At 35.6% G+C, this 23,880-nt stretch overlaps 1 protein-coding gene across 1 annotated transcript in view; it reads left to right on the forward strand.

Moving 5' to 3' along the window:
• VPS13B (vacuolar protein sorting 13 homolog B) overlaps window positions 1–23,880 on the forward strand; it is a 459,490-nt gene that overhangs the window by 182,887 nt on the left and 252,723 nt on the right. Inside the window, 1 exon segment of the mRNA XM_032182423.1 lies at window positions 15,569–15,678. Coding sequence (XP_032038314.1) covers window positions 15,569–15,678 — 110 coding nt within the window.

A 23,880-nucleotide genomic window follows, 5' to 3' on the forward strand; every position in this document is an offset into this window, starting at 1 on the left:
TGATAAAGATCTGCTGTGGTCTTGTGAAAAGGTTATAAACGGAGCTACAGCATACGGAGCAATGAGGTAAGAATATGATCAATTTAATGCACAATTCAGCGTATAATCATCTGAGTTACAAGGGATATGTAAGGGGTTATGCTAGGGAAAGTTGCATTCAGTGAAATAATTCGGGACGCTGTCAGGTCTTCTGAGATTTGACAGATGCAGAGACAAACACAACCACAATCTCTGACATGCAGCACAATAAGGTGCTTGCTTATTACTTTGTGTACCTTGCTATTTTTATAGCATACGCTGTGGGAACTTTCCTGCTGGGGGTAGAAGAAATTACTGTAGATTCTATTAAATAATGTTCTTCTAACAAGTCCGTAATTGTAGCAGGCTGTTCTTGAAAGCCTTGCTATTTCTTTCACCAAGGCACATCACAACCACAACCAGTTTGAGTTGATGAGAAGTTGTTTTCCTTAAATTGGGGTGTGCTCAAATTAGTTACTGTGCAAAAGCAACCGGGATATTGCTAGCTATCGACTACGTGAAATTGTTTTCAGGCGAATTATCTGGATTTAAAGTAAACACAAAGAGTGTTTTCTTTACACACATCTGTAAAATAAGAATTCTTTGGAAGTTTTCAATTTCATAGTCATATTAACTATTCTGCCGCTTTTGCCTCGGACTGAAAACAGCTAAGTAAACAGTCATGAAATATTGTGTCATGTTTTTCATTTGGACGCTGTTTAGCATCTCGCTTGTCAGTCTTGGGTAGAGATAACCGAGCGGATTAATATTTACGGAGAAATTCTGCGATTTAATTGCCTCTGGACTTGATATAAACTTACATATGAGGAGAAAACAAATGTGCAGGTATAGTAACAGAGCAGACAAACCTTATCCCACGTAGAATTAATGGAGCGATAAGGAAAGGGAAGCCACTGAAATACAGCATGTATGACACTGCTCCTTTTGCCTATAGTACATATCAACCACTTCAAGATAAAGCTTGTGATTTAATTAAACTTTAAAATGACTCAGTCTGTGATCCAAGATGGAGTTTTGTTGGAACGACAACCGTGGGCTTGCAAATGCTGCATAATCTGTCACCATTCAAACAGTTTTAAAATGTTCTCACCAGTAAAAAAAAAAAAAACACACACACAAACAAAAGCCAAGTATCCACTTAATATCACAAAACACAAAGCTATAGGCAGTATCAGAACTTCATAAGCATCTGCATTTTATTCCAGAAATTTGATTTCTCCACACAGTGTTGCGGTCATAATAAGGGGCTGGGAGGTTAATGAGCTGAGGAAGAAGCCAGAATTACTGCCCTTAATATCAAGAAAAAGGAAGATGAGGTGAAAACCATCAGCTTTTTTTCTCTCACAGGAATGTTGTGTTCATCTCTTGGTTTGCAAACTGGAAGCTCTCCAGTCCCAGCGTAGAAATGCAGCTCTGAGGTATGTGGGATTAGAAAGCAAGTTGTTTAGGCAGTGCTATGGTTACGTGGTAGGGCCCACAGCGTGGCTCGGCAGGCAGAAAATCCCAAATCCCATGGAGTATCTACAGCACGGTTATAAGAAAACATTCTTTTGGACATGTCGGTGCTTACAACACTGAGGATTTTCTTTCTGTTTTTACATGGTTGGATTTCTTTTTGAAAAATTATCATAATTTTAGCAGTCTGAAATGAGCACTTCGGCAAACTTCATCTGAGTAGTTTGTAGCACATTCATTTTTATTATTTTTTTTTTTTTTGCTGATCTGTAAAATATGACGCAAAAGCACATACCACTCTCATGGAGCACATCCCCAGAAGATCTGCTCAGAAAATTAGTATTCGGAAGACATCGTGATATATTGTCAGCCATCTGCAGGAATATTTGCTTTGTAAATAAACCCAGCGTTCTTCTAATGCTCTCGCAGATGTTCTATACGGTTTGCTTAATGCTTTTCTGCTAAAAATCTTAATGAGGTTTGTAAAATCATAAAGCTGCAGCATTCAGCTTACTGCCAAAATAATACTAAAGGTTACATGTTTCTGTTTATTTGTAACATTTCTCTCAGAAGACACTGTAAAAATGTAAAAGCTGGTTTCACTTAAAAATCAGTTTTTCAGGGCAATCTATATAAAAGCTCCCACTGTGGCCTAAATGTATGACAGCAGCTTGCTGCACTACCAGTTAAGAGATGCAGTTTTGTAATTTAACTTACCTGTGCACCCAAATCTGAGAGGTTTGTGCTTTTTTAATGTTAATATTAGCCAACTAGACAATATTGGTAATATCTTTATGGAAGGGAAACAGTCACGCAAGCCCAAAAGTGAAAGTAAAATTCCTGCTGTCACTTTATCTAGGAAGGGATTTAAAGCAATGACTGATCTAAACGTTTTTGATTAACAAACAAAATAGATACAATCAATTCAGTTTTACCTTGTTTCAAAAAGCTTTTTAAATGTTTAGCAGTGATGGAAGAGGTTAAAAATAAAAACCAACCACCCTGATTTGAAAATGTATACATTTATATAATAGTACAATTTGTGCTTTAATTTATATTAAGCACAGTTAATCTCATACCAAAGAATTCCCAGAATTTAGAAATACTAATTTTTACTATATTAACTATGAGTTTTCACATGTCTGTAACCTGATACATTCCTGGTTCCCATGAGTGAGAAGATAATGATCAGAAGTCTTGACACCGTTCAAGAACGCATGTAAAAGAAACTGAGTTTATAGGGTATTTCAGGTTTTTGGATGCATCATATCTAGCTCTTTTTCAAGGTTTTGAATCATTTATCTTAACAGCTTAACAACTAAATGATGTAGTAATATCAAAACAACTAGTAAACTTTAAATAACCATCTTCCTGTCCATTGCAGGTAGAAATGAACAGCACAAACTTTCACATTTCTCATGTGAAAATTACTTGTTCTGCCTGCTGCATTGGATGCTCACACCATCGAATTTCAGGCAGAAGAATAAGACAACTTTTATAGTAAACTAGTTTGGCAATCTGAATATCTTTAAGGATATTCTGAAGTCTATCTGTCATTGATTTTATATCTTTGTATTTATTTTTATTCTATTTTACATTTATATTTTTTATATTTTTCTTTATTTGTCTATTAGTGATCATGTTCATAATATCAGTGGGAAAAGTCATTTCAGTAATTCCAAATTTCTGTTGAATTTATCTGGATACATTTATCTCCGTAATTTTGAAGATTATCTCACTTTTTAAAATAGTGCCGGCAATTTTGAGTATTTTTAATGAAGGCAGAATGATCAACAGTTTCCTCCAGTATTACTCAAGTTGGAGCTTTGTGTTAGACCATTTCTTTACAGGCATTTTTAACACTGATTGCTTCACCTCTATAAAAGAAATGGGCTTTCCCCTGCCCATCTCATATTCTTCTTTAATCTGATTTGTAACATACAGAGACACCATCACCATTGTCCACAGAATCTGTATTATTGTTCATTTCTAGTATCATAAATGTTGTTTTAGGAAGCTACCAAGTAATTAAAGGACACACCATATCAGTTATTTTTTGCAACCAGTATATATGAAGCTATTTCTGAAGGGGATAAGATTGGAAAGTTGCACCTTGACTGGTATCATTTCTTAGTGCTGACTGAATCTCCCTGTGATTAGTACAGTAATTGTTTATTTATAGGTTTTGTGTTTATTTACAAGAACAATATACAAAAGAAAGCTATTTTTTCTGTTGAGTTCACTAGTATCCCAATTGAAAGTTAGAGAAATAAGAGAGAAAACTGCAGGCAAGGAATGCAGATTTCACTATATGCATTCAATACGATATATAAATTTAATCAGAATATCAGGCCATTTCACAATACACAGTAATTTTTTTTTCCTTGGTATTTAAGACATGGAAATTTTCCAGCTAGAAGTATGCTGTATATCTTGAAGAATTCCTCCAATATATAATGTAGCTAATTTTAATTCTTCTTTCTGGAGTCTCTTGAAACTGCAGCACCTTCCCTATACTTTCAGAAGCTGGTTCACCTCCTGTAGGTGTGAACAGAGTCATTTAACAATTTGAGAGTCCATGCCTCTTTCTGTCTTGGCAAAACAAGTGGAAATGAGAGGACTGCTAATTTTGCTTCTCTGTTCTCATCTGTCTTTTCTTAAACATACATTGCATACATTGAGGAAGGCTTTTTGTTTTGCATGATAGATGTAGGTATGTCAATAATGGCACTGAAAAGCTCAAAATCAAATTATCTTTAGTGGGCTTGTAGAATTTCATTCAAATTAGGAGTTAAATTTAAGTTAATTTGATGTTATCATTAAGTTTACCTCTAAACTGTAATTTTCCTAGTGTAAGTAAACTGAACACCAATTCAGCTGAAAGTTTTTTTTTTTTATTACCTGGGTACTGTCATTCACAAATACAGGTGTCTTTTGAAATTATTGCCTATGCAAACATCATCTGCAAAAAGAAACAGGATTGCCCATTAGAAAACTTGTTCATTTTATGTTTTTAGTATCTGAAGGTATATACTTGTATTTCTTTCTCATTCAGTTACCAAGCACTAAAAAATTCATATTTTTCCAAGTTTTTCATTAAGAAGGAAATACTTGTTTTCAACTTAACCCCTTACGTATCAAGTTTCTGTTGGAGTGCACATTTAGAAAAAAAAAAATAGGGGAGAACTGCCCATGTCATTTTACGTATCTTGTAGTGTCACAACTGTGGTAGTGTAAAGTACTGAGGCTATTTTTATTCTGGCTCATTGTTTGGCAGCACATTTATATGCTATTTATTGCAGTCCTGATTCAGTGTTGTAGAGCATGAGGGCTTCTTGAATAATATAAAGGAATATGTGATTTAAGTAGGATTTTGTATTTAGAACATGCATAGTTTCCATTCTTCCTCTGCTTACATTTCTGCTACAGAAAAGCATAAACTTACATGTAATTTCTACTGTAAAGCTTGTTTGCTTTCCTAAAATTCTTATTCATCAACCTTTGAGCATGTGTGCATTTATTCAATTGAGCACCTACAATTTTTAAGGAAAAAAACAAAACACAGCTGTGTATTATTCAAATTACTTCTAAGAAAAAATACATGAATCATCTACTGGTAAAAAAAAAAAAAAGTTTCAATTTTATAAGTTCAAGTGCAAAACCAGTTAGTTGGTATCCATAGTCACAGTGCTACAAATGTTCAACTGCTGAAAAAGGAATGAAAATAGCTCCCTTGATGCCCTGTTGCCATAGGGGAAGAATCACATTGCAATTCACAGAGGAATACTGCTGTAAGAAATTGCAAAGGATAGTGAGGTGTTTATAAATACAGAAGCTGAAATGTATTAAGAAACTTCTTGGCAGTTTTCATAGCATTTTCTGGTTTCATTTTAAAACCCATATTATGAAAGTAACAAAGTGAAGAATATTGAAAAACACATACAAGGCAATATATTGAGGCATTGTTCAGTTTAACTGTATCATTAGTTCACAGTCTTCCTATAGTGTTTTGTAAAAGAAACAGGATGGCAGCACTCCTCCAATCTAGCAATAAAGAAAGCATAATCACACTGATATTAGTGTGATTATATATATATTGTGTCGCATGGTTAACTGGTCTGCAGCTCATAGAAATCAGGGTTTGCAAACTCTGAAGTTAGCAGAGCTTCGCTCTGATGCTTTTCATAATAGACAAGTTGCGAGAGCTTATTAGGCATTCTGTTCGCTTAGTTAGGGATTATGTGTTTGGATCATGGCTGATACTATCTTCTGCATTAAGAGAGGTGGTGACATATCGTCCTCTCTTCCCTGCTGAGGCAAATGTGAAATCAAGTATTCCAGCAACAATCTTCAGTTTCCCATGATCTCAGAGACTTGGAGCAGACCTTGGCTGTTTTCTACTTTTCTAAGCCGAATGAGATATTGATAAATCTAACTTCATCTTCCTGGCTCATTTTCTGGGCTGAACATCATAGAGCCGTAGAATCATCTCATTTGGAAAAGACCTTTAAGATCACCAAGACTAACAACCATCAGCCTGACCTACTGAGTCCCACCACTAAACAACATCTCAGTGTAAGTGATGGTAACGTCTCGTTACCCTGTACACATCTCTTTGTTATGTGTAGAGGACATCTGAGCTTTAAAGAGGAAATTTATTGAAAACATCTTCATTCACAGCAGGAAAGATCACAAAAGAGATTGTTTATCCAAGTCAGCCACAGCCCCCAGCTTGCTGTGATTCGTGCTTCCACCTGGAGCATTCAGACTGCCTTTTAGACCTCAAAGATCAGTTGGTCAGGATGCTGTAACTTCAATTTCAGTCCACTAACTGGCTGGAACTGAGATGTTCAATTCTCTCAGTTCTTGCAGTCCTGTCATTCTGTAAGGAACTAGAAGTTCATAGAGTAAAATCACCTGTTTGAGGCCTTCCCTTGCCAGGAAGTCTTCCTGACAGCCATCATTTCCTCAAGGAAGGCTAAGATTTTCCAGGCGTGGATGGAATTTTTGAATGAAGCTCCAGAGTAGGCAACTCCCGAAGTTTTACTCAGCAATCACCCTGTCTGAGTATCATTTCCTTCACTCACTTACGAGGTCTTTGTCCTTGTAATTTTGACATATTTGACATATGTTTTCTCAGTCGCTCACCTCTCTGTGGCCCTTTGTCTCTTCATCTGAGGCTCAAACTGTGCAGCAGTTTGTGTGGAATTTGGAGGTTGTTTTTGTTTTGTGTGTTTTATTTTTTTCATTTGTTTCCTTAATCAAACATTAGCAGGGTTGTTAAAGCAACTGTGTCTACAGTGATTAGCCCTCCCTTCTTACATATCTGAAGACTTCAGTGTCTTCATCAAATCATATACGTGCAGACAATATGTAAAGTACAGCTACTGGTTTTACTTATACATTTGTATACGTGCTTTCCAAGAACAATAAAATCATTAAAGAAATATTATTGGAAAAGAGCTTCTGCAGTTGTAGTTTGCCTAAGGCTCTGAGGTCCACATCCAGGTGGCTTGGACCTAGAGTAGTTCAAAACCCATTTGCTTTATAGTAAATAGGCAATAGTTTAAAAATGAAGAAAAGCAAATTACTTAACCAGTAACTAGAGTTCAAGACGTGTGTATGCATTTTTATTTCTGTGCTCTCTGCTCTGGGGTTTGGAGGATGTATAATGCTTTTGGCATGGAGCATAGTGTGAATTAGCGAGCATAAATACTGAATGAATGGTATTGTGAAACAGAAGTTTCCAGGTTTGAATGCTTAAAACTGACCTAGTGACCTCTTAACTGACCAGAGCTGCATGCAAATATCTGTGTACACAATGGATTTATACAGTGGAATAGATGATATTTTTTGTTACATTGCCTGTTCATTCCCTACAGCTGAACATTGAGCTAAAACTTTTCTAGAGCTATTTTGATAACATAAATCTTGTTTGCTCAGTCATCATTTTACATGTAAAGTTATGTTGCAGTGATACCAGTAGGAAAAGCATATTATCTGTATTGAATCAGGCCAGATGCTTCAGCAGTTCATCCAGCCCTGTTGGTGGTTGCTCTGGATAGCTTAGTAGATTGGGTCACCACATTCATCTCCTGAAACATCTTGACATTTCATCATCCCGTACAACTCTGCCTTCTTCCATAGTGAAAACTACCATGTATTCTTATCGCTGTTTCATTTCTTTTAATTAATTTATTCTATCTTATATTATTTTTCCATTTAACTTCCTCTCATATCCCTTATAGGTAGTATGGTTTCTTTAAAAGCCTTTGATGAAACACCTTGTGGAATATCTGTAGGAAATTTAAGTAGACTAGAGAACTAAATCTACTTTGTCCTTATGCTTGATGATTCCCTAGGATAACTCTGGGCCTCTGTGGTTTAGTGCTGCTTTACAAAAGATGTGAAAAACACTGTATTGAATCACTATGCCTAAACTAAGTTTGATTCATAGTATGTCTTATTTTGCAATTACATTTGTTCATATCTTTTGTTGCTATATAGAACATAATCCAAAAGCAGTGCAAGACTCTTGAGATCAAATGAAAACAGGGATTTTCTGCCCTATTCATCTCATTTCTAGTCTCAGTCCACTAAATATAGGAATTACCAAAATTCTTATATTTTTTAGCAGAAAAACATCAATATAAATATTGTATTTTTGGTTTGTTTGAGATAATATCTTTTTTTTTTCAGTGGTTCATCAGAAATCTGTTTGCTGGAATTGCTGTATTTTACAAGTAAGACTAAAAGTTCTTGTAAGCTGAAAAGTAACAACAGCCTTTAAAATGGGATCAAGAAGATCTGCTTCATGGTATCTTTGGGACTTTTTATTTTAATGTTTGGTGTCCTCTTGATCCCTAAGACGGTGAACAACTGCAAGCTGTACTTTATTCCAAACAGGAAATGAAACAGAACAATGTTGACATGAAAATAGGTATTTAAGTTCTTTCATCACAGAGATAAACAGGCTAAAATTCTCAGCCCATTTTGAAAACCTGGTCAGGTATAGTGAAGCTAATGGAGTCTTTGGCATTAGAAATCTAAGTAATTTTGTTATATGTGTAATTGTGGTGGCATCAGATACAGAGGCAGAGCTATTCAGTCTGAGAGCCAACTCTCTTATTTGTTAAAGTATCATGATGCAAGCAGCACATATCTTATCAATGAAGTTTCATAATAAATTGTCTAAGGACTTAGGGCTAGATTTGTGATTGAAATTTTAACATCAAGAGATGGCGTTCTAGTGGGACCTTGAGAAAAAGAAAAAATGACAAAGAGAAGTGACTTTGGTAGGTGTCTGTAAACGAAGGTGGTTAGTTGTAAGCACTACTGGGTGTTTGAAGACCTACTTCTGTAGCACTGGTTGAAATCATCAGTTTGGACCACCCTGTGTCTTCTGAGTGGAAATGCAGCTGTCTAGGCAACTTGAGCCATTGTATTTCTCCCCATTTTTTATTCATTCACTGATGATGTTTTTGAAGTCATTGTAATATATCCTTGCTGTATGGTCCTTGTATGTGTAGTCCTTTTTATCAGTTCAATGTAGAGCTCCTCATTCTCCTTATATTTACAGGATAGTCAGTGTGATAGTTAAATATATAAGCAGGACCTAAAGATGGACATGACAAAATCATAGTTGAATGAGCTTTTTTATATTAAAGAATTAAAATTAACAGATATGGGCTATGCATCTCAGCATAGGAGTATTGCTGTTATATTTTCATGGAGACAATTCAGTAATCGCCCAAATAAAGCTGACATTTCTGTCTACTATAGCTGCCTACACATTTCCCGTTTTTCATGATTGTTATTGCCTATTAAGCTGTGTCCCTGAACCCACATCACCATATTCTCTAAAGGAAATTAAAGTTTTGGTCTAGTGAATTTTGGAAAACAAAGCAGCCTTTCATGATTTTCTTTTTTTTAGAAGCATATAGCAACCATTTTAAATATACATCTTACAGTAGTTTTCTGAAAATTTGCATCTCAGCACGCAATAACATTTTTCTTCACTAAGAAAGGCAAAACACTAAATGGACTCATTTCCATTCTTAACATCAAAGGACAGAGATTGTATGGAATATCTGAGGATTGTTCTCCATACTTTGACTTGATGTGCCTTGCTTCTGGCTGATTTACAGAAATATGGCTCCTTGTACTTCAGAAAAATGATGTCTGCCATACATAGCTTTGTGTTAACCAATGCGTTGAGCGTTTTTGTATTTTGTCTCATTATGTTATGTCTTTGGCTCTAATTCTTTAATTCAGCATTTGTGACTATTTGGGTATTTATATAAATAGAGAGGGAGAGAATGTTTTGTTTCTTTAAGCCTTACAGTGGTTTATCAGACCATTCAGTTGAAATTAGGCATTTGTGATTTAGACTTATTTTTAACACAGGTTGAAACCCTACATTTATTTTTTTGCTACTAGTTACAGTAGATACCTAGGTATGGCACACAACTTCAACATCTGAATTCTATCCCCAGGTCCTGCTGTCCTGCTGTGTGATTTAATAACTTCACCTCTATGCCTCGCTTTCTCTATTTTTGAAGTCAAAATAATGATGCTGACCTGTTGTGTCAGCGCTTAGAGCTTTTCAACTATAAACCTCAGTTGGAGAGTTACAAGGTAGTGGTAGAAGTACATACTCATTAAATGTTTCCTAAGATCAAAAGCTATTATTTCAAAAATATATAGTATTTAAATATTGTGGTGTATGTATGTTTGAGCAAAGTATAGCTGTACTGTGAAGGAACTGTGATATTGCAGAACAAAATGCTTATTGCATGGGAAGGTTTTAGTAGTTTTTTTTAATGAAATATTCTAATATCGGTCCAGGCAACTAAGTTATTTGATCTTCGGGTTATTTTAAGCATTTGGTGAACATGAAACTGTGAAAGTACTGTAGATTAGGAGATTTTTTCTGAGATAAAATTGGGGTAATATGTAAAAGGCCATTTGTAACCATTCAACCTTGACTTGAGACACATGCAGACATACATTTCAGTGGCTAGACAAAATTTGTCAAGTTACTGTAGCTAGTAAAATGTAAAACAACTTTTCAAAATAACAAACTTTGTCTATTTTCCTTGCCTTAGTCAGCAATTCAAGATGAAATGTGGGTTTCCATCTCTTACGTAACATTAGATTTTGCAAGGCAATCGAATCGCACTGGCTTGTTATAGATATTACAATGCTGAGAAAGAGCTTGCATGTTATACTTTTATGCTGTGTAACTAACAATCTGTAGCTCCTACTTCAGCTCTCATTCTTCAGCTTGGGATGTAACTGAAAATGGCTGTGGTGCCATGGGATAGCTAATTGGTAAAGCCTGTTTGGAATGTGGATAAGTGAGCCATTTTGGCAGTGAGCAGAGTAGTAAAGAGCACTCTTTTTCCCTTAGTTGACTCCCAGGCTAAAATTAAACAGAGTTAGATATTTCCACATTTAGTGATTTACAGTGCATCTGTTCTGAGTCAACTAGCAGAGAGAACTAATTACCTATACACTTCTTATAAAAAGAACTTTTCATTTCTGTGCAATACATAGGTCTGCATTTTAACAATATGCCTGAGTGGAAATGCCCTTGAAAACAATAAGAGAAGTTAAAAAAGAGTATTTCTTCTGCTATCCTTTAAAATAATTGGATAGTAAACTCACAGTGCTACTTTGACCTGTATCAGCACCTGCTTATCATTCACATGTCCTGAGATGGAGGGAGTTGTAAGCTCAATGCTGAAATAATTCATGGTGCCGTTTATATAGCAAGATGGTGTAATGTTTTCTTTAGTTACCTAGTTACTAAAAATAAACAAAACTTGTCAGAATTAGTTTTTCTTGTAGATCACTCCCTTTGTTCATATTTGTGATCCCTCCTCAATATAAACTTAAATTTTAGTTTCCTGTAAAGGTTTTTCAGTTCATTTTATAGGAGACTATCTGCAATGTTTTACTGGATGTTTTTACTGTAAATAGCAATCTAGATGTGTTTAGGTACTGCATACACACAGCAGAATTTAGAAAGACCACTGCTGGGATGATCTTTTACTGTTGCGGAGATAAAATACCTTTTTCTGCACATAAATAGCAAGGCTGCTTCTAAATGTCAAGCGAGTTACAGTATATGTTATTGCTGCTGCATTAAATGTTGAGTTTCAACAACTAAATTTCTGACTGACCTATTATTGTCTACTCTTCCTAGTAAATCTTTTCCACCACAATGGTGAGAATGACTCAGTAATGCAGTTTATTCTTTCATGAGGTTCTTATTTTTCCAAACAAACAGCTGTTTGCTCCAGGCATTGCCACCTCCTTTCTCGTTCCCCAAACACTATTTCACCTCGTCATTCCTTTCACTGTCCTGCTGTTGTCATTCCTTTCTTCTGGCTCTGATTTTTGAAGCCCTTTTCTGTTCCTCACTCACCGCTGAGCATCCTTCGGCACCATCACCCTGCTCCTTGACTCTGCCCTGTTTCACCACTCCTCCTTTCACCTCCTGCCTCCTTTCTCTGGAGCCTCATTCCCCAAGCATCCTCTTCTACCTCAGCTGCCTCACAAGAGGCGAGGTTACACACTTCTTTCTTACATGCTTGAATTTCTCCTTGTGAAGGGGAGGACTAGAAACCCCATGCTAAGGGCCCCTCTCCTCCCAGGCAGCCTTTACTTGGGTACTTCTGGCAGGAGGAGGTGGCAGCAGAGTGGGCCCAGATGTAGGAGGCCTTGCAGGAGGCCCTGGGTTATTATCCCCTGCGGGCCCCCAGGCCTTCAGGAAAGCCTCAGGAAAGCGAGTGCCGTAGCCACAGCTGTCGTCCTCCAAGGAAACTCATCGAGAAGCTCATCTGCAGGGCGAGAGCGCAGCTGTACTCAGCCGTCTCCTGCTTGTCCTCCTGCCCGCCTGCTGCCTCCCTGGGTTCATTCCTCCAGGGCCAGGCAGGAGTTGGGCAGGAAAGAAATTCTTTGCCTAGCTGCACCTGGCCCGTGACACCAGGGCGACATTGAGGAAATTCTCTCAAACGTGCAAAGATTGTGCATGGTGTTGGGCTCGATCTTGTTTTTAAGCCGTTTTCTAGAGAGATGTAATAGATAACTCTGGCAAGAGCTGGGATCTGAAAACGAAACCTAGTATGGTATGGATCTAAGGTCTGCTTTTTTTTTTTTTTTTTTTTTTTTTTTTTTCTGAAATGTAAATTTAATTAGGAGGAGAAAAGGGGGAGGGCAGAAAAGAAAGTTCACCACAATCTTAATGAAATCCAGGAAACTCTAGTGTTGCATCTTGACAGAGAGAAAATAACAATTAATTTATTCTTTTTTTTTTCTTAACCATGTAAGGAGCCTGCTGCCAACTTACAGCTTGGTTCTCCCACAGAGATTGCCGTGAAACTGGGGGGGGGGGGTCGGGAGGAGGCTTCTTGTTTCTTGGAATGAAAACTCAAGTTTAAGCTTGGGGGGGGGGATAAATCTGAGAATATTTTCTTTGATTATTTAGTGTCTTATTTTGAGGAGAGCCGTTACACAGATAACAGTGTTATATAGGTGATTACGTTGCTCTGTGAACAGAGCAGCTGAGCAGCAAACATGGCAGTAAATTTTGGTAATTCAGAGTGACAGAAGTGGCTTGGTAGGAGGCCAGAATTACCTTGCAGTCACATTGAAAGTCAAATAGTGCAACTGCTTATCTAACTACTTGTATGTTAGGTGTTTTTTTTTTTTTTCTTCTCCCCAGATGCAAGCTATCAATGACAAAAGACAACTGGAAAAATAAACTATGTTGCTCTCCATTCTACCTTACATTAAAGTTTTATGGGGTTGTGATAGTGACTTCATGGAAGTTAAAAGATAGTTTCAGTTCAAAGCATGGCTTAAGTGTTTTGAACATCTTAGTTTTAGCTCATTTTTTGCAGTAAACAAGAAACTAAATTGAGTAATTAGCAGCATGTGCTACAGTAACACTATTTTTTTTTTTCAAGAGTCTGTTGTAAATATGGGATTTCTGTTGATTTTGCCTGTAGGCTGACTTTATTCCTCACTCTTTGGGAGGTCTCTGACTCCCACTTGTCATATCACATACATTAAACCTTTCATTAAGTATTGCTGACAACAGGCAGTATCTCTTAAAGATGCAGGATTCTCTCATTTTGGCATCCAAGTATCTTATAAAAGCTAATGATTGTAGCATATACTTTTATCAATCTGTTACCTTCTGCTTCCATTTTCTAGTTTCCTCCAGATCCTGCTGCAAGACACATTCACTGCTGTTCTTACTTGCACATTACCCTTTTATTTTATGCTCAACATCAGCTTTGCCTTAAATTGCAGATTTATTTCTAAGGTTTATTGCTGACATTTAAAACCATCAGATCACAAAGACTATTCTAAGTATAGGAGTTCCTCACAGTGTGTGTTCCAACTCCAAGCCTGTGCTAGGCTGGTGATTTATCTTTGTGTATTTCTTGACTGCCATTTTCCCATTGTACTTGTCAGTCTTTGCTTGCGTAGCCCCAGTTTGATTGGACTTCTGCCATTTGGAATTGAGCAGGTTTTAAGATTTTGTTCTCTACAATAAGTATAGAACTTATTTACTTTTTTGTTTATTTTTGTGATGTATTATGTTTTGAGGAATATGGTTTCTCAGTTTTTTAGAAAGTATGTTGAATTGTGTGATAAACCTTTTGGATTTAAATTTATTATTAAACTCAGATTGCTGCTCAATTATATACTTCAGAGTAAATACATTCGATACTGCTTTGGAACTAACATGGTTTCTAGAATTGTAAAACTACTGTCATTCTATAGAACTTGGACTGGACCTTCCAGTAGCTAGGATTTCTTTTTTGAATGTGTTTCATTACTTATTGGAATATTTAATTTCATTTATTTATTCATTACAAAGTTGCAAAACTTGCACAAAAAGACATCTACTTAACAATGCTTGCTGTACTTTTTCAATACAATCACTATCTTTGTGTTCTATTAATCTATTTGCTTCTGAATCTTGCAGCTCAGTCAGTTTCTGCCACAAAAAATAAACTTCAGTGAATAACAATATACTATTTACAGAAAAGTCTCACTAAATTAATGCGCAGTTAGATTTTTAATGCAATCAGAAATGAAATAGTGCCTCTTAAATTGGGCTTGAGGGTGTCTGGATTGTGGTATGTTAAGACTTCTAGTTACTGAGAACAGTTTTTCTCCTGTTTTATGCCTCAGTGCTTCCCATGTAGGTGTTTCTTCACAAGCATATGTAAACTGTGAGTTTACTTTTAAGAAATGAAGCTACAGTAGCCCTACCTTTTAATCCTACAACTTCAAAAATCAGATTTAAAGAAAACAAAACGTATTGTAAAACTTAGGTTAAAACTCTAAAAGCACACAATACTAAGACTAACAACAGTAGCAGAGTTGAAAATTTTGCCATATTTTACCCAGCAAGTCTGCCAAAGAGTATTTATGACTGCATTAAAACAGAAAATGTTTGTCTTGAGCAGAACACTAGCCTAGAGTAGAACTATCTTTATTAAAAGAGATTAAAAAAAAAAAAAAAAAAAAAGAATCCAGTGTCCTAAACCAGGTTTTTCTCTGTGTGTATGGGGGTGGAGGAAGGTCATACAGTCATGTATTATATTCCTTTCTTTGTGTCAAGGGGCATTTGACTCATTTCTTGCATAACTGTATTGTTGGCAGAGAATCCAAGTAAAGGTGTTATGTGTATTGCTACGTGCTCGATTTCTGTGAAAACAGTTTTTCTTGGCAAAAAATAGAAACAAGAAACATCAAAAAGCAGTTCTCTGCATTTTGTGTGTATGTGCACGTCTCTAAGAATAGCAGTGCTGGCAAGTTTCTCATTTTCAGAAAGTTATTGAAATGTATGTGGTAATTATTACTCTTAGTAGAAATCTTACGTGAGTAAATATATCTGAAGTACAGTCCAAACAAAAGTCTGCATCAAAGGAGATGTATGGGCAAGAAAAAAATAATATATATGGAGATTCTTTATATGGCAGTTATTATTTTCTGTTAATGTATATATTCTCAAAATGTATTCTATTTTCTTTTCCATGGTGTATAGGTGCAGTACTGTTGTCCAGTGTACAAGGATTAGCGATTAATGTTGATCCAGTGCTTTATACTTGGCTTATCTACCAGCCTCAGAAACGACCCAGTAGACACATTCAGCAGGTATGTATCCTTAGAGTTAAAGGAGTGGAGAGAGGAAAAACTTTCTCTTGCATGTCTACCAGTAGTGCATTTTTGTTCCACATGTTTTTCTGTTGCCCTGTTCATTTTAGTTTGCAGCACATAGTGTTGATCCGATTTTTATTTATTTAACATGTCAAATCTTGCGTATTAAAATTCTTGTTTCTCAGCGTTTTCATTTACAGTGTTTAAGTAAAAGAAAAGAGAGTGTGTTTTCTGATGCTCCTTGCTTAGGATCAGTTAGGTTTTAGTCATTTGGGATGGTCTATCAAATAATTACATAATTTTGTTAAAGAAAAATCACTACTCTTATTAAAACCGATTTTAATAGGAGATGAACCATGCAGGTCATAACTTGATACAACTGAATGCTGCAATGGATTCCATATATAATGTCAAAATACATATTTGCATGCAAAGTGCTTGGAAGAGATACAGGAAGTTAAGGCTGTGGGTATATATGGCACAGTGCTTGCTTTGAAGTATTCTTGATCCTAACTTTCATCCTGCGGACTCCTGACCTGGAAACAATCTGGAAACTTTTTGCCTGGTTCTGAACTTATTTTTTCACTGTTGTTTGGCAGACCAATAGAGTATTCTAAACCTTAAATTTGTCATAACTGATCAAGTGAGTGGTTTGTTGAGCGTGATGTGCTCTCTCAGTTCTAAGTCATCAACTATTAAGTGGCCAACACAAGAATCTTTCACTGCGGGTCTCACTGCCAATATACAGAACACTGTGCACATTAACCAAGCTTCATAGTTGGCCCTTGAAATGGCCATTATTATGGGATTATTATGATCTGAAAACATTTCTGTGTCTTGTGTGTAAATGACCTTGTTATGTGTAACTGTCAAACATTCGAGTCCAATTAAGCTCGTTCTGCAACAACACCATCTGATAAAATTCAATGTGTGAATTGCTATTTTATCATTTTAATAACTTTGCGCTTTTAAATTGTGTTGAATTTTTTCTTAATTCTTGCATCATAACTGGACTAGGTATTTCCAGATACAACTCTTTTTAAAAAATGGGACCGTTAATGTATTTTTGCAATACTGTTATGTATCTTTCCAAAATTTAATTCAACCTGTTCAAATATTCATATAAATGACAAATGTTCAAATAAAAGACCTTCCTTAACATTAATGTTTGTAATCTTCAGTTAAACAGTGGTTCAACTGCCTTTTTATACCGAGAGATAAGAATAGTTTAGTGACTACATTAGAAAACTTCTTTTCCATGGTCTTGATCAACAGTGATTAATTAATTAAACTGGTTAATTTCCATTCATGTATTTATTTATTTGTGGAATTTGTGACCTTAGCTTATACAGCCTCCTAAAAGTTGTTCTATTCAATTTCTAAGTAAAATTAGTTTCATGCTTCTAGTGTTACTAGCTTGAGTTGCTTGGTCATTTGAAATGGTTTTAAATGTGAATTTAGAAATCTGTCAACATGGCAGTAGTTCCACCATTAGTATAACTGCAATAATTTGCTGCATATATAAGTAAAAAAAAAAAGACAGTGTCTGTGGCAGCCATGAAGAAACTTGAAAAGATACAATACCTTTATTAAAATATTAACAGAATACTTTTTTTTTTTCTTTAAATAATATTGTAATTATTCTAGATTAAGGATTCTAGTCAAACTTATAGCCTTGTATAATGTTTATTGGAAAAGGTTGAGTTACCATAGTCTGGTGTAGCAAAATGCTCTGTGCAACCATCGTGATTTTTGAACATTTAATGAAATAATTCTAAAACATGACGCTTTCAAGCACATTATCATCAAAATGTTATTAATTGATAAAACTCTTTTCTTCCTCTAACTGTCAGTCTTACACAATTGCAACAGGAAAAAATAATAATTTTAGAAGTTCTGTGTGTGATTGAAAGATTTTAAATGTTAACATATTTCAAATTTTAATGTCTATTATATACATTTTTTTTCTCCCATTTTGTGTAAGTCTAAACTGTGAGTTTTATCTGAACATGTAGTCATAAAATCTTTTGGTATGCTTTGTTCCATTTGTGCATCTTATCATGTCATAACATTTTAAGTGTGATAAAGTAAATCAAGCTAAAAATTTGGGACCACAACTACTGCCATGTAAACTTACTACACACAGGGTACAGCTGGGTTTATCTGTGTTCCCAGAGACAAGTATGCCTTTTAGTACCTGAACTTCTTCAGATTTGTTTGCCTTTTAACTATTACTTTGAGACTCTTAAGTTTCCAATTTGCCAATGCCAATTTGTCAGTGAGCTTGCTTACTGAAATACTCACTATTTGTAGTGAAACTGTGTTGGTGTAGTTTTGTCTGAAAGCATGAAAACAGAAATATCAGAACCTTTTTAACTTAGTTAAGCTGAAATGAGGTAGGACAGAAGCATAACATCAAAACATTTTCATAAAGCACTTAAATTTTCAATGTTTTTTCCATGAAGCCGTGCTGTCTCTCCTTTAAGATTAATGTGATACAGCCATGAAGAAATGTAATTGCCTTTGGCCTTATTGAGATTTTATTCAGCTGGTACAGAGCAATGGAAATATGGTGTTGGGGTGTGTGGGGCAAACTCAGCCCAATGAGGACTACCCCTTTTCATTTATTTTTGTTGGTTTCTTGTTTAGTCTACTTCTGCACCTTGCTTACCCACTGTCAAACCAGTGTGACATCTGAAACCACTATGTTACCCAGTTTTAAATGGTTGTTAGTTTTGTCCCCTCCTCTACCCAGTCTATTTTGTACAGATAGGTTATAAACTCTTTAGCCTTGTCTATGTAATATCTACTACAGTAAGTCAGATGTCCTGATATGTTCTTAGATAGTGTCTGAAAATTAATGATTAATTATAAATGATTTTTTTTTTTTTTTTTTAAGTCTGAATAAGGGTAAAAAAATGGAAGTACAAAGATGCTATTTAAATAAAAAGTTAAGTTTGGCACAATAAGCAGTGAATATAAACAGGTTCTTAATATATCTTGGCTAGAAGTGAGACATTTTTAAATCATTAGTTAAGAGTACAATAAGGTTTCCTGCTTCTTCTAGTCTTGTCAGAAGGAAATTTTCTATCTTGTTCCAATACAGAGTTTTCTGTCTTTAGGAACAATACACACAACAGCTGTTTGCAGAAGACTGAATTTAGTGTTTAAAGAAAATGTTAGAATTTGGAAGTTTGTTTAATGATGCACAACAATTCCATGTGAGCTATCTATGTATATTGTTCGAGTTGTATAGATCATTCTTGTTCACATTTATTTAAAACTTGGAAAAAAAAAAAACACAACACAACAGGAAATTTGGAAATACAACTGGTCCTTTTTTAGGCTTCTGCATAATTTTTAAAATACAATGGAATATCTGGAGCCAGATGCTTTCAATGAATGGCATTTTAGTGTATTACCTTTTATTATAAAGTGACTATGCATGCCAAAATGTGGATGCTGTTACACATTTGAATAATAATCTGTGTGGTTGCTGTTGTGACTATATGGTCAGTGCTCTAGGGTAAATAGATGTAAATGTAACTCATTTTTTTTTATAATCGTCCAGAGTTTCAACATGCTTCTATAAGCTTTCCATTGTGCCACTTGAAGAACAGAAACAATGAGAATATTGCAGTCTAAAAATCCATGAGACTCTCTCTTAATGCTTCAATGAACTGCTTTTGAATTTCTCCCATGGCTACTAGTAACATATTTTAGGGTTCTTAAGTTTCTTTGCTGAAGTAAAAGCATTGTGTAAACTAAGTCTCTTCTACATTATAGATTTGTCCATTATCACCTCTTAGCTAATTGGTGATACTGGACATAGGTCAATACAATACTATTTGGAGGGAGCATAACTGGATTTTTAATCTCAAAATAGTAACGCTTCTTATTAAGTTTGGCAGAGGTAAAATAAGTTAATATATACAAAACACATACAAAAGAGTTGTTGTGTGCTTTTGATGTGCTTATTTTAATGTTTGTTGCAAGCTTACATTTTGTAATTTTTTTTAGTAATAGAGGAAAGTGTATCTGCTTAAACATTTTGTAATAGTATGTCCTACTTCCTATTTGCATGCTGTATAGTATAACATGCAGCATGTTTTCTGTAGAAGGTGATACAGAAAAGTCAATGCTGCTGAAGTTTGTTTTAATCAGGAATAGAATTAACATCTCGAACATCTCTTTAAACTGAACTTGAGGCACGCTCTTTAATTTTCTCATGTGTGAAGTCTGTAGTCCTGTTACTTAATACAGCAAGTTGTACAAGGTCTTGCTCAATAAAAAAACTTGTTCGGTGCTCAGTCCCCTTCACAGTAATAAATAAATAAAAGTGCATCCTTATGTTCAACAGAAAGCTCCTGTGCTTCTGTTTGTACTCGTTGCCTGTTGTCTCAGTACCAGGCACCACTGAAAAGAGCCTGGCTCCATCCTCTTTCCAATCTCCCTTCGGTTATTTATATATAATGATAAGATTCCCTCTGAGCCTTTTCTTCTCCGGGCTGAAATGTCCTGTCTCTCCCAGCCTCTCCTCATAAGAGATGCTCCAGACTTTTGATCATCTTCGTGGCCCATCATTAGACTCTTCCCAGTATTTCCATGTCTTTTTTGTACCGTGGAGCCCAGAACTGGACACAGTGCTCCAGGTGTGGCCTCACCACTGCTGAATAGAGGGGAAGGATCAACCTCCCTCCACCTGCTGTGATGCTTTGCCTAATGCAGACAAGAATATCATTAGCCTTCTTAGTGGCATGGACACATCGCTGACTCATGTTCAGCTGGTGTCCACTAGGACTCCTAGGTCCTTTTCTACAGAGCTGCTTCCCAGCTGGGTGGCCCCCTGCCTGTGCTGGTGCCTGGGGTTGTTCCTTCCCAGGAGCTGGACTTTGCAGGTCTCCTCATTGCACTTAATGAGTTTCCTGTCAGCCCATTTCTCCAGCCTGTTCAGGTCCCTATGAATGGTTGTGTGGCCCTCACAGTTTTGTGTCAATTGAAAACTTGCTGAGGTTACACACTCTGCCCCATCATCCAGAATATTAATGAAGTCACTGTATAGGATTGGGCCCAGGATTGGCCCCATGGTTACGTGGCTAGTTACTGGCCTGCAACTAGACTTCGTGCCTGATCATTACACCAGTTTTGGATCCACCTCCCTTCCTGCTCATGCAGCCCATACTTCTTCAGCTTGTCTCTGAGGATCTTGTGGGAGGCCGTGGCAAAAGCCTTACTGAAGTCCATGAAGACAATATCCACTGCTCTCCCCTCATCCATCAAGTTGGTCAAGCATGACTTCCCCTTGGAGAATCTATGCTGACTACTCCCGATGACTTGTCCTACATATGCCTGGATTAGCTATTCCATCACCTTCCCAGGGATCAAGTTGAGGCTGACCAGCCTGTAGATTCCTGGTTACTCCTTGAGATTCTTCTTGACGATAGTGACATCTGCTTTTCTCCAGTCCTCAAGCAGCTCTCCCAGTTGCCATGATCATTTAAAGAACATTGAGAGTGGCCTTGTGGTAACATCTGCCAGCTTTCTCAATGCTCGTGGGTGCCTCCCACCAGGGCCCATTGACATTCTTATGTCCAATTTGATTAAGTATTCTCTGATCTGATCCTCTTTCGGGAAGGGTGACACATCTTCTTTGTTTCAGTCTTCCCTTCTGGAATCTGGGATATCTAAAGGGCCATTTTGCTAGTAAAGACTGAGGTGACAAAGGCATTCAATTACTGAACCTTTCTGCTTGTGCGTTTCCTGACTTTGTATTAGCGTATATTACAAGGAAATATTGTAGCTTGTTTTTGTTTGTTTGTTTTGTTTTGTTTTAGGACTTTCTACTCCTATTCTAAACTCAACTGAACACGGGAAGTTAATATTAATAAGGACTAATAAGGACTGCATAATACTTGCATTTTTCAGAACTGTTTTATATAGATTTCAGACTTAATACCCTGAATAACATGTAAACAGAAGAAAATAGTCATCTTGGGTCAAAAAAAAACAAAAAAATGTTTAACAGGATGTGTTAAGGAAAAGGTACTTGTTATCATGAGAGTGTTTTCACTTCATCAGCTGATGGTCTTCCAGATATGCAGCGTAGCAAGCATTGCATGCTGCTCTGTCTAGAAAAAGACAGTACTGGTAGAATACCTTTCCTGTTTGGACCACTGTACTGTGTATACAGTGTGTAGTAATCAACATCAGAAGGCTTTGCAGGCCAATGTGTTAAAAACAAAAAACCCTAGGACACCCAAGATACTATATTGTTGGAAGTGGCAGCAGCTGTTGGAATTGATTTAGTTATATTAATTTATTCCTCAATAATACTGAGCTGAAATAACTTGAGACCTGGTGCAGAGCAAGGAATAAAGTTTATAAATCAAAGTACTGTAACTTAAAGTTCAAAACTGATTTTCAAAATCCTTCATCTTGGACTTGTTAGCTAAAGACATCTGAGAGAGGTGTTTTAATTAAGCACTTTTTGAACATTGTGTCACAATATGTACAATAAATAATTAGTTTAAAAAAAAAAAAAGCCAAAATCCAACAACCAGAACTTTATCATTTTTTTGTAAGTTTAAAAAGAGTGAATTCGTCATACCATCTTGACATCTTGATAGTAATCCACTGTGTAACAGTTCTGACGTTTAATAGATTGATTCTCAACTTCAAAATTTTAAACTTTTGTGGTTTTTTTTTAAACTTTTAAATTAATATTGAAAGAATAAATTTTTAAAAAATATCCTTTTTGATTTTGCTTTCCTTCAGTTCAAAACCTGAAGAGTAGATAAATAATATTGTGGAGAAAGTTATTAAATGGTAAATTTTATGTACTAATATCTGCTGTATTATATTACTTCACAGTTTGTATAAAATGGAAGGACTAAGAAAGATTTAAAGATATCAGTACTTCTAAAGAGTATTATATTGGAAACATGGGTGACTTCAAAAAAAAAATGACCTTTTGATTGCATGGTTCACTTCAAATTAATCAGAAAATTATCACTGGCTTTGGAAATACACTATACAACGTTGTGCTCTTAAGATCTATGTTTTCAGAAGTAAAACATTAAGAAGAAGCCTGATAAAAAGGTACTTGTTCTGATTTATATATATTCTGTGTAGCTGCTCAAAGGCAAATTAGTATATGCCAGATGCGTTGCACTCCATCCATATGCTCCATATAAAAATCACATATTTTAGATTATTTGGGTGTTAAAAATAATCACATTTCTGGTTCCCTGAATTTGTTAGACTTTTCTGAAATAAGTTTTTGTTACCAACATTTTTTTCAATAACTGTCAATAATCCGTGAAGTTGGAGCAGCAAATTCAATAGATATCTTCCATACCCTGCTTGATGATTGATGAACCTATGCTAGATTTTAAACAGGGCTTAAACTGGCATAGATATTTTAGAGTTGATTTTTCTTTGAAATGTTCTTGTATATGTCAGCCAAAATTGGTGCTCATTTGTTCTTAAATACTTTATTCTGCATAGGTTGTTTTGGTAAAGCTGAGCTGTATGTGTGGCAGCAGTAGCTGTGTTCATGTAGTATGTGCACCAGTTGCTTACTTGCTGCTTTTTAACAGTTTAGTTTTTTAACTCAGATTATGTAACATATGCTTACCTAAAACCTTTGTGTTTCTTGAAAGCCCTGTTGAATAGATATGCTTTTTAATGCCTTAAGAAAGATTAATTTGAACAGAATTCAGGAAAGCAGGAAAGATGCAACTATATAGAGTGACTTCTTGTACATATGTTGGTTACTATATCTTTATATTGCCTTCCTCTTAAAAAAAAAAAAAAAAAAAAAAAAAAAAAAGCTGCATTTAGTGTCATTGTTTCCAGCAATTTAATATTTTATTTTGACTATTATTTGAAGATGTTTTCACTTATGGCGTTCTTCATTTTGGTAAATCAGTGGTGTTTTTATCACATATTTACTCTCTTATAAAAGCCCTTACTTAGCTTTACACCAATAAATATTTAAAGATTTTATTTTCCTTGGCAAAAAAGCATTATCTATACTTTGATGAAACATCAGATATATGATACTCTTTGCAGTGAAAATATGAGTGCATGTAATCACGTTTTTCTCAAATGCATAATACTGTAAAGCCTCTACTGTTTTTCTGTATTTTTTTACATTAATCATTTCACTAAAATTAATCATCACAGAGAAGACTGAAA

Source organism: Aythya fuligula, chromosome 2 (genome assembly GCF_009819795.1).
Source record: "Aythya fuligula isolate bAytFul2 chromosome 2, bAytFul2.pri, whole genome shotgun sequence".
NCBI classification, from domain to species: Eukaryota; Metazoa; Chordata; class Aves; order Anseriformes; family Anatidae; genus Aythya; species Aythya fuligula.